Source organism: Jaculus jaculus, chromosome 15, assembly GCF_020740685.1.
Source record: "Jaculus jaculus isolate mJacJac1 chromosome 15, mJacJac1.mat.Y.cur, whole genome shotgun sequence".
Classification (NCBI taxonomy): Eukaryota; Metazoa; Chordata; class Mammalia; order Rodentia; family Dipodidae; genus Jaculus; species Jaculus jaculus.
In genome coordinates, this window is record NC_059116.1 from 64,020,666 (window position 1) to 64,032,903 (window position 12,238).

At 39.6% G+C, this 12,238-nt stretch overlaps 1 protein-coding gene across 4 annotated transcripts in view; it reads left to right on the forward strand.

Moving 5' to 3' along the window:
* The first annotated feature begins 1,496 nt into the window (after positions 1–1,496).
* The window catches only part of Mindy3 (MINDY lysine 48 deubiquitinase 3), a 72,117-nt gene continuing 61,375 nt past the window's right edge, over positions 1,497–12,238 (forward strand). For all 4 annotated transcript variants that reach the window (XM_004662360.2, XM_045135245.1, XM_045135244.1 and 1 more), the window contains exon 1: positions 1,497–1,685. In XM_004662360.2, coding sequence (XP_004662417.1) covers positions 1,592–1,685 — 94 coding nt within the window. In that variant the 5' untranslated portion in view covers positions 1,497–1,591. The remainder of the gene's footprint in view (positions 1,686–12,238) is intronic.

Below are 12,238 nucleotides of genomic sequence, written 5' to 3' on the forward strand. Positions count from 1 at the left end.
AATATTGCATCCCTAGGTAACAGTTGTCAAGGACTACATAAGCATTCCCTTTTTCAAGAATTAAAATCCACACACTTAACAAAAGGGGGTGGGTGCAGATTTTGCCTTTGTGTTTTAAATTCAAAGGCCAACTAATTTAAATTTTATTTTTTTAAAAAATGGCATGGAAACAGTGTTCACTCAAACTAAGCTCAAGTGAACCCAAATCAACAAACTAAGCCTGCCTTTACTTTCAAGTGTTTCTAGGGGATGAGGGCTGCAGGAGGGATGGCTTAGCAGTTAAGGTGCTTGCCTGAGAAGCCTAAAGACCCAGGTTCACTTCCCCCGAACACACATAAACCACATGCACAAGGTGGCTCACTTGTCTGGAAGTCATCTGCAGGGGCTGAAGGTCCTGGGTGCCCATTCTCTCTCTCTGCCTTTTTCTTTTCTCTCTCTCTCTCTCTCTCTCTCTCTCTAATAAATAAAATAACATGTTAAAAAGATAGGGATGAAAGTCCATTTACCTGCAGGTTGCTCTGATCCTGTTTTACTACAAAAAGCTTTGTAAATTATGTTATACCTGGTAGCTATTTCTAATATTAGTTACAAGGGAATTAATTTTTCTTTTTCTTTTTTTTTGGGGGGGGGGGTTTCGCAGTAGGGTCTCACTCTAGCTCAGATTGACATGGAATTCACTCTACAGTCTCAGAGTGGCCTTGAACTCGTGGCTATCCTCCTACCTCTGCCTCCCGAGTGCTGGGCTTAGAGTCGTGCGCCACCACACCTGACTCATTTTGTTTTGTGTGACTTAACAATGGGCACAAGTTGGATAGCTTCCAACTCATGTGCAACTCTTCCACAAGCAAGTGAGTGAAGCATCCAGTGAAGCAATCATTGTTTTGTAGCTCTGGTTTTTAATATTTAAAATTATAAATTTGGGGGTGGAGAAATGACTTAGTGGTTAAGGGCCTTGAACCCAGGTTCGATTCTCCAGCACCTACTTAAGGCAGATGCACAAGGTGGAGCATGCATCTGTAGTTCGTGTGCAGGGACTAGATATCCTGGCGCGCCCATTCTGTCTCCCTCCCTCTTTCTCTTCCTCCCTCTCTTTGTAATAAATAAATAAACATAAAATTACAACTTTCACGGGTTGGGCACATAGTCTAGGCAGTGGAGGTGGGTCTTCAGCAGAACCCTAGAAGCGAGCGGTTGCGAGGAGTAGACAAGCCGGCCCCTTTTGAGAGGTGCATAAGCCACCAACCGGACTACAGGCTGGTGGAGCCTCCGCGCGCTTCCCACTTCCGCTTCCGGGGAGGAGACTTCCCGGCGCTCCATGGGGGAGGGGGCAGAGCCAAAGAGGAGCCGGAAGCGGGGCCACTTCCGGTTCGGGCTACTCTGGGCTGCGGCTGTGCGGCGCTGACCGGCGGCCCGTGCCCGCAGCCTGCGCGCGCTCGCCCGCCCGCCCGCCCGCCCGCCCGCCAGCCGGCCCCGCGCCCTCCTCGCCGGGCCCCCACGCCGCCGCCGCCCGCCGCCCGCTCCGCAGACGCCCCTTCCCTATGTTCCGGGGCACGAGTCCTGAAAGCCGAGACCCGCCTGCCGGTTCCCCATCATGTCCGAAGTGACTAAAGAGCTGATGGAGCTGGTGTGGGGCACCAAGAGCAGCCCCGGGCTCTCGGATACCATCTTCTGCCGCTGGACGCAAGGTACCCGGCCCCGGCCCCAGCCTCGCGTGCGCCGGGACTCGATTTCCTCCCAACGCCCTGGCCGCCCTGCGGGCACGGTGGGCACCGCTGCCCACGCCGAGCCCGAGCGGCGCTGTCCCTCGCGGGGATGCCTCGCAGCTGTGGCCAGGGCTGCCCAGGCTGCACTGCTGACCCCAAACGTGTCCCTGCGCCGTTGCCAACTTCTCAGCGAGGGCTCTCCGCGCCCTGGACCGAGCTTTCACGTTCGGGGTGGCTGGCCTGGTTTTGGTGGGAGGGGAGTCACGGTGACTAATGCCAGAGAGCAGTGTTAGTGTTCTAATGATGGGGCTAGGCGTGGTACTCTGCATTCAAACACGAGGTTTCTCAGTATCAGAGTGTGCCATTGGCCCCCAGCACCCCGTTTTGAGATGGTATTTGATCCGGTTTGTTGCATTTAAAAGAACTGTGGATCACAGCATTTCCTGTGCCAGTCTAATGGTGCTCAGAATTTTTTGCTTATATAGAAAACTCTATTAATAATGCAAAATAGGGCTGGACAGATGGCTTAGCAGTTAAGTCACTTGCCTGGGAAACTTAAGGACCCAGGTTCGATTCCCCAGTACCCACGTAATTCAGATGCACAAGATAGCACATGTGTCTGGAGTTTGTTAGCAGTTGCTGGAGGCCCTGGTGCGCCCCTTCTCTCCATCTCTCTCTCTCTCTCTCTCTCTTTCAAATAAATAAATAAAATATTTTTCAAAAAAATAATGCAAAACAATTATGAATGGACCCTTTATTGAATTCCTACACTGTACCAGGCTCTGCGCTGAGCACTTTTTTACTGATACTTGTCACTAGTTCTTAAATTTTGATACTGTAACACAATTTAGACTTCATTTAATGTGACTAAGAAAAAGTATGGTGAAATCAATAATATATGTGTATAAACGCTCTTATAGAGAACACTTTTACTCAAAAGGACTAAATTCCATGTCTCGTAACTCTGATATGGCTGTTTCATTATTTTACTTGGAGCTTATAAACCTCCCATATATTTAGCTCGTCTCTTTATACAGTTAGTACTCAGTAAATGCTATCTTAATTATTTTAATTAAATATTGCAATATTAATTTGCAAATCGTTTATTATTCACTAAGCCATGCATGATGTGACTCTGCTCTTGTAATTACAAGAAATTATTTGATGGATAATCACTATTCTGAATAGAACTTATTTTTAAATATTTTTTTGTTCATTTTTTATTTATTTATTTGAGAGTGACAGACACAGAGAGAAAGACAGATAGAGGGAGAGGGAGAGAATTGGCGCACCAGGGCTTCCAGCCACTGCAAACGAACTCCAGACACGTGCGCCCCCTTGTGCATCTGGCTAACGTGGGACCTGGGGAACCGAGCCTGGAACCGGGGTCCTTAGGCTTCACAGGCAAGCGCTTAACCGCTAAGCCATCTCTCCAGCCCATGTGTATTTTCTTTTTTCTTTTTTTTATTTTTATTTATTTATTTATTTTTTGGGGAGAGGGAGGGAGAGAGAAAGAGGGAGAGAGAATGGGCGCATCAGGCCTCCAGCCACTGCAGAACTCCAGATGCTTGCGCCCCCTTGTGCATCTGGCTAATGTGGGTTCTGGGGGATCGAGCCTGGAACCGGGGTCCTTGGGCTTCACAGGCAAGCGCTTAACCACTAAGCCATCTCTCCAGCCCCTGAATAGAACTTTATAAGGACATACTAGAATCCTATGCTTGCCATCTTTTAAGTCATGTGAAAGTTCATTAAGCTTATAGATAAGTCAGTAAATACCATTTTAAACTAAAGTATTCTCCCTTCCCTTTAGAGAGTGCACATGGTTATAGATCTATTCTTCAAGGTCTGATTATTGGTCAAGATTTTTAAGGCAACAGAACTTTTTTCATTACCTCTGAGGTAAAGTAAAGGTGTCAGTTGCTATTACTGGTTTGGGTCTGCTACTGCTGTATTCATTCCTCCATTTCTAGAGGTCCCTGCTGAAACCACTGTGGCAGTCACACAAGAGAGCTTTGTGTATTAGTAAAAGGAACATCAACCCTGGGTTTATTCATGGTTGATAACTACTGTACTTTGAATTGGTGACTGCAGCACTAGTCACTTGAAACTAAGGTACAAGTGTAAAACAAAGTGCTGTCTACAGATAATCCATTTGTGAAATTATATGTAGTAGTCACGTTAAATTGTTTTGATATGGCTGTTTAAGTATAAGCCACAGCAGTTGCACATGGAGTTTGACTTGACATTTGAGGCACTTTGCAAATCCCTCTCATTTAAAACAAAGTGTCAATAAGCTTTTGGTATGTTTATTTATTTATTTATTGGCCAGTTTTTACTTAAAGGCAATGCACTTCCTAATTTAAAAGCTTGAAACTGGCTTTTTAAAAAGGAAAACTTGAAAATTTATGTTCTATCCCCTGTTTGCCTCCTCCTCACATTTTTCACTTCTTTGAGTACATTGGTCCCGCTTTTTCTTTTATCCTTCCTACAAAAATACATTTCAGGCCCTTGAAATTGAGACTTGGTAGGGTAGCAAAGAAGAGATAATGTCACATATATTAAGCATATATATTAATTAGAAGGTGAAGGAACAGGATGGACCTAGTTTTAGGATGAGATTTATGCAGACACTGAGAATCACCAAGCTCATCATCCCAACATCTGAAGAAAGTGTCCCAGGCACATAAAGGGCGTCACCATTGTAAAAGTCTTGATGATTATGATGCCTGATTTGTTGATCAAGGAACAAGAAGGAGGTTATATGTGTGCAGAGGGGCTGAGGGAAGGGGAGAATAATAAAAGTATAAGAAATAGTATGCCCTCCCCATCCCCCCAATCATGTAAGTCCATTGTAAGGACTTTGGTCCTTATTCTGAGTGAATGAGGGTCATTGGAGGCTTGATGTAGAGTCTCTAAGGATGACTGCAGAGAGACAATAATTACAATCAGATGGTTGCTGTAGGAACCGAGGAAAAAAGTGTCGATAGGTCATGATAGTAGCAGTGGAGGTGGTAGAATGTGTTCAGATTGAGCACGTATTAGCAGAACCAAAGCAAATATCATGTAGATCTTACAGAAGTAATAGTAATCTTATGGATGAAGACATTTGACTTACTCTGAATGTAATTTCTTTTCAATGTTCATTGTGTCATGAGTGCAGTGTTTGGCCAACTTTTCAGAGGGCCAGTGGCCTGATTTTTCTTTCCTAATATTTTCCTGTGCTGTTGCAGCAAAAGCAACCACAGTTCAGAGGTAACTCTTCCAGACTTTCACTTAGGAAAGTGTATGAGGACTGTGGTTCCTTATCCTTCATGCATGAGCATGCAAAAGCCATTTTTTTCCTTTTTCCCAAGCTTCAAGTTATCTCATTGTTTCACTTAAAGACTAGATGGAAGGAAATTCAGTTTTGTTATTTGAACCAGATCAGTGGATTTTTTTATTTATTTATTTATTTATTTTTTTTTTTGCAGGGGAAATGAGGGGTGGGAAGGCAGGGCTGTATTTGGTTGAAATTAGGGTTTTGAGTTTCCAGAGATAGTGGACAATATAATATGAAAAATGAAATTTAATGTATAATTTGTGAATAAATGAAAAATAAGTTAAAAACATAAACATAAGGTATGTTGTAATTCATGTGGATCAAACTTCTAAAGTTTGAGCATTTGTTACAATGTGATTTAATAGTATACCAAAATCATAAAATAAAATATAAATATAATTAATTTCTTTTCTTTTTTTTCCCCTAAGATAATGTCTCACTCTAACCCTGGGTAACCTAGAATTCACTATATAGTCTCAGGGTGGCCTTGAAATCACAGTGATTCTCCTACCTTTGCCTCCTGAGTGCTGGCATTAAAGGCATGTGCCACCACATCAAGCCCACTAGTGCCCCCCTCCCCCCGAAGGATGATATTGTGAGTCATTATTTCAGAGATTTCATTGTTGTGGAAAACCTTTTGCTTCTCAAGTTGAGTTTCTTTCTCCAACATTGATAAATTATAATTACTATATTTTTTAAATTCACAATTTGTAATCATATGACAAAGTCAACTTCTTAGTATGGTTAGTACATTATAAGTTAGTTTCATTCAAAAATGTGTCTTATCATATAGTATGTTGTGCAAAATAGGCCTTGAAAATGTTACTTAATTCCTACAATCCTAAAAGTAGCAAAGGAAAAGTTGTTAGATGTTCAGATGTTTAGTTTAACCAAGATCACCTAACTTATATTAAGTAGTCAAACCTGAGTTTTTCTGTGACCTGTAATACTAAAATGTTAGAAGTCAACCTTGTCAATAATACACATACACAGTTAGACATGAAAATAAGGAACTGGAAAATTACCAAGAAGTTTGTTGCTCATATTGCTCACGAACTGTAAAGCCTGAAACCGAGTAAGACATCTCTGTGACTTTCCTATGAAATGTACAAAATTATATATGAAGGATCAATTATTAGATAAATAATTCTAGATCTCATAAAAAGTCAGCCTTTCTGTGGTAAGCAAATTCCTTTTAAAGCAAAGAAGTCATATGACTGTGAAAATGTTTTCCAAGAAAAGTAATTGTCTCCTAATAAAGTCATACTCAAGTAGAACCTTATAGGAGAAATTTACTTAGAATAGTCTCATTTTAGCATAGAAAATATCCTTTCCATTTGGCTGTCTTTATTTCATTTTAGACCCTAATAGCTTTTGATACTATCAGTTAATTCACTCAAACATATAATCTGGAACTAAACTGAATTTAGCATAGAGCATGTGTCTGCCTAGAATTCTCTCCATGCTACTCTGACACAAACAAACCAACAAACAAAAAGAGTAAGAACAGCTTACTGTAATGTAGTCTTAGTGAAACCTACTCAGATGTGGAGAGAGTTGCATCACTTCATTAGAATTTTTAAGGAAGACTGGAAGCCATTATGAATTCATTATTTATTACATAAATGGGAAGCTTGCCAGAGCCTAATTTATCCTTTGCACTTAGGTATAGCACCAGGGCCCTGTCCTTACTCCCTATTGACAGTGAAGAGCTCTGGGCTTCCACTCTCATTCCTAGGTTGGATCTTAAATTTGACTTAATGTTGTAACCGGCACTCTTAGTCATTGTTTTTATTTCCTTTCCTCTTGGTTCTTGCCAGTTCTCCATTTGGCCTGTCATCTAACTCCCAGTCTATTGTGTGCTGCTGGAGAAAACTATCCAGCATCAGCACAAATAGAGACCTCAGTCGAGCCCCAGGTGCTGCTGTTCCTTACCCTAGTCAGTGCTTTTCGGAATTCACATACAGACACTTCCAGGGTTTTCTGCCCTCCCTTCCTTTTGCTCTCAAGTAGTACCTTCACTTCCTCTTCGTTTCTGCCTCAGAAGCATCTGTAGGCTAGTGCCTTTCCTGTTTTGTTTGTAATTTAAAATCCCATTTTACATACTTAAAAATTAAGGATGTCAATATGGAAATATGCAACATTAACAAGACCTGTGGTATTCATTTACATTTTTGCAAACCCCTAGTGTATAACTCATTAGATAGCTGGATTCTTCTATTTGCCTCAGCACACTCCTGCTTTGGTTGAAGTATGTTCACAAACCTGCAGTTGAAAAGGACGTAATAACTTTTCAAATAACTGGATATTCTTTTTGTTACCACACCAGAATTTGGCAAGTGTAGTGTTTTTTAAATTGTTTGCATTATGAATTCTGAGCCAAATCACTGAATATTTCCCACTTGGTTAAACTGCAGTCCCTTACTCTGTCTTGTACTCTTAATGGATCTCTTACATATTCACTAATTTGTAACACTGTGTATTTAGGCATGTGAAAATGATTTGGTAGTCTTGTGATAATCTAGTGAATTTTATGTATTCAATCAGAAGCTGTATTTGTAGCAATCACTATTAATCTCATCAAAAAAATGGGAAGGGAATAATTTGAGAAGCTGCCAAGACATAGTTTTGGATAAGGGTATTCTAAGCTATTACTTGAAAACAAGAAATTTTATCATAGTCAGAAATACTGTCAGTTTTTTGTTTCTTGTTTCTATGTTTTTTACTTGATATGCCATGTTCATTTGATCTGTTTCTGAGAAAATATATACTTAAATGTGAGTAATTCAGGAATACATCAAGTACTGGTAGTTCTTCAAAGTAAAAGTCATCAAACCAATTTAAAAAGGAGCTAGTTGAACTTGCACTGCAAAATACACATATGGGCTGGGGAGATGGCTCAGCAGTTAAAGGCTTGCAAAGCCTATTGGCCTGGTTTTATTCCTCTATACCCACACAAAGCCAGATGTACAAAGTGTTGAATGTGTCTGGAGTTCATATGCAGTGACCTGGTACACTCATTTTCCTTCCCTTTCCCCTTCTCCTCTCCTCCCCTTCTGTTTGGAAATAAATAAAAATACTTACACCTATGCTTTTATTTAGGATAGCCATAAATAACCATACATTTTTCATCTTGTCACACAAAATACACATGCATTCAAGAGCTAGATTTAATAATAAAACTCAGTAGTTTTTACTGTGTTAGTAAGAACATTTTTAAGTCAAGTTGGCTGGGTGCTCTTGTATGGCGGTATTTGTCAGTCTTTCCATCTAGGGTGTAGTTTAATGTCACTGCCTCAGTGCATACTAAAAACCTAGCAGTTTCACCCACGATTGCCTCTTTACCGTCATTGTGAATGCCAACAGAGTGAAAAGAGCAGATACTGTCCTTGAAGGGGTAGCGAAGAAGTCCGTGGGTCACATTTGAGAATTTCTGTCAGTAGCCACTACTGCCACATGAGCTGGCCTGTAAGATTTGGGTACCTTAAAGCTCCTTTTACCTGGAGGAGTTTCTAGTTCTCTTCCTTTTCAGAGGTAGCTCATACCCGTCAATCTATCAGACTAATAATTCTCATCGCTTCTCACATTTTGGTTAAAATCAACTGTAAAAATAATGTGTTCAACTACTCTTCAAGTTACTATACTTTTCCCCTCTGCCAAATTTGTTCAACTGATAGTTTACTTTTCTATTTCTTTTTAATCTGAATTACTGTTTAGGCCTTTAAAAATGTGGCTATTCTCTCCAATGTTCTGAACTTTCTTTGGTAGTATTTCCAGTGGCATGTTTAACAGCATTTTATGGTTTTTATTATTTATATTTGAGAGGTGTCTTAGGAACCTCCACACTGATTTCCACAATGGCTGGACCAGATTGCATTCCCACCAACAGCATAGAAGGGTTCCTCTTTTTCCACATCCTTGTCAGCATTTATGGTCATTTGATTTCATGATGGTAGCCAGTCTGGCAGGAGTGAGATGGGATCTCAACATAGTTTTAATCTGCATTTCCCTGATGACTAAGGATGAAGAACATTTTTTTAGATGCATATATGCCATCCGTATTTCTCCTTTTGAGAACTCTCTGTTTAGTTCCATAGCCCATGTTTTAATTGGCTTATTTGATTTCTTATTATTTAATTTTTTGAGTTCTTTGTATATCCTAGTTATTAATCCTCTATCAGATGTATAGCTGGCAAAGATTTTTTTCCCATTCTGTAAGTTGTTACTATGGCTGTGTAGTATAGGTTATAATCAGGTATGCTGATACCGCCAGCTTTATTTTTGTTGCTTAGTATTGTTGTAGATATTTGAGATTTTTTTGTGATTCCAAATGAATTTTTGGATTGTTTTTTCCAATTTCTGTGAAGAATGCCATTAGAATTTTGATGGTGATTGCATTAAATGTGTAGATTGCTTTTGGTAAGATTGCCATTTTCACAATATTGATTCTTCCGATCCAGGAACAAGGGATGTTTTTCCATTTCCTAGTGTCTTCTGCAGCTTCTCACTTTAAAGTTTTAAAGTTTTCGTTGTAGAGATCCTTTATTTGCAAAGTTAGTTTTATTCCAAGGTACTTTATTTTTTTTTTTTTGATGCAGTTGTGAATGGGAGTGATTCTCTGACTTTATCCTCTTTGTGTTTGTTGTTAGCATATAAGAAGGCTACTGATTTTTGTGTATTTATTTTGTATTCTGCTACATGGCTAAAGGTGTTTATCAGCTCTAACAGTTTGCTGGTAGAGTCTTTAGGATCCTTTATGTATAGAATCATGTCATCTGCAAATAATGATAATTTGATCTCTTCCTTTCTAATTTGTATCCCTTTTATGTGTGTCTCTTGCCTTATTATGGCTAAGACTTCCAGTAGTATATTAAATAAAAGTGGGGGCAATGGACACCCTTGTCTTGTTCCTGATTTTAGTGGGAAAGCTTCCAGTTTTTCTCCATTTAGTAATATGTTGGCTGTAGGCTTTTCATATATGCTGCATAGCTTTTCTTGCTATTGGTTTGTAGTTTGATTCCCTTGTGGTCAGATAGAATGCAAGGAATTATTTCAGTTTTCCTATATTTGTTAAGATTTGCTTTGTGTCCTGATATGTTGTCTGTTTTAGAGAATGTTCCATGTGCTGCTTAAAAGAATGTGTATTCTGCATCATTTAGATGAAATGTCCTGTATATATCTGTTAGTTTCATTTCTTCTATCACCTCACTTAATTCAGATGCTTTTCTGTTTATTTTTTGCTGGATGACCTCTCACTTGATGAGAGTGGAATGTTGAAGTCGCCTACTACCACTGTGTTTGGTGTTATCTGCGACCTTAATTCTATTTATTTTATTTTATTTATTTATTTTGGTTTTGTCAAGGTAGGGTCTCACTCTGGCTCAGGCTGACCTGGAATTCACTAGTCTTAGGGTGGCCTCAAACTCTCGGCAATCCTCCTACCTCTGCCTCCCAAGTGCTGGGATTAAAGGCGTGCGCCACCACGCCCGGCTGCGACCTTATTTCTAATAGCGTTTGTTTGATGAAGTTGCGAGCCCCCATGTTAGGTGCATATATGTTTAGAATTGTAGTGTCCTCCTGTTGGAGTGTTTCCTTAGTCAATATAAAGTGACCTTCCTTATGTTTCCTAACTAATGTTGGACTAAAGTCTGCCTTGTCAGATATTGGGATAGCAACCCCTGCTAGTTTTCTAGGCCCACTTGCTTGAAGCACGTTTTCCATCCTTTCACCCTAAGATAGTGTCCATCCTTTGTAGAAAGGTGAGTTTCTTGGAGGCAACAAATGAAGGATCCTGCCTTTTAATCCAGTCTGCAAACCTATGTCTTTTGGTTGGGCCATTGAGGCCATTGATATTAAGAGATATCATTGAAAGGTGTGTATTATTTTTGCCATTTTCTTTGTAGTTCTTCCAGTTTTACCTTTGCTTTTTTGTATTAACTAGTATTTGAATATTTGTTTTTTCCAGGTTCCTTATATGTTTTCTTATATTTTCTTTCTCTTCAGCATGGAGGATTCTATCAAGCATTTTCTGTAGAGCTGGTTTTGTCTTCAGGAATTCCTTTAGCCTACTTTTGTTGTGGAATGTCCTTATTTCTCTATTTGAATGGATAGCTTTGCAGGATAAAGTAACCTTGATTGACAGTTGTTATCTTTCAGAACTTGGAATACATCACTCCAAGCTCTTCTGGCTTTTAAAGTTCGTGTTGAGGATTCTGCTGTGATCCTGATAGGCTTGCCTTTGTATGTAACTTGATTTTTCTCTCTAACTGCTTTCAGTATATATATATATATATATATATTTTGGTTTGTGTGTTTGGTAGTTAAATTATAATATGGCAAGGAGAGGTTCTTTCCAGGTTTTGTATGGTTGGTGTTCTAAAGTATTCCTGTATCTGCATTGGCACTTCTTTCCTAATTTGAGGGAAGTTTTCTTCTATGATTTTGTTGAAAATGCCTACTGTGCCTTTGGAGTGAAATTCTCCTACTATGCCCTGAATTCTTATGTTTGATCTTTTCATAGTGTCCTGAATATCTTGATTTTATAAATTCAGCAAATTATAAAGTAAGAATAATTCATTTTCTAGATCTAACTCTGATTTTATACCATGAAATGAGTACAAATTTCATTCTGATTGCAACTATAGACTGCAGAAACATGGTGAAATATGGTGAGAGATGGTGGGTTTTGGAACGATAAAAGGGTTTGATTGATACTGGATAGAATTGTATTTATTTATTTATTTATTTATTTATTTATTTTTTGTATTTATTTTATGTTTTGTAGCACGTCAAGGGCCTTATCTTATTTAAGGTAAAGCCTAAATGATAAGTGAAAGGTGTTCCCCCACCACCACAGAAAGGGTTAGCAGGCATTTCAAGCAGAATAAATATTATATACAAAAGTTAAGAAATAGGCCAGGCATGGTAGCACACTCCTGTAATTACAGTTAAGAGGTGAAGGCAGGAATATTTAACGTTCTTAAAAAGTCTCAGCATGCCTGAAACCTGAAGGGGGAAAATGGCAGAGGTTTGAAATGAAAGAGGAAGGCTGAAGCCAAAACTGTACAGGGCCATGTTACCAGCGTTTGATGCTGTGTGTCTGGGTTTCGTATATTGGGATCGCCTGATTAAAACTGGAAATGGAAACTTAGGGAGTAGATGAGACCACTCCTGGATAAGACTGTGTATTACCTAGGGAGCACAGGAAGGAAAACTC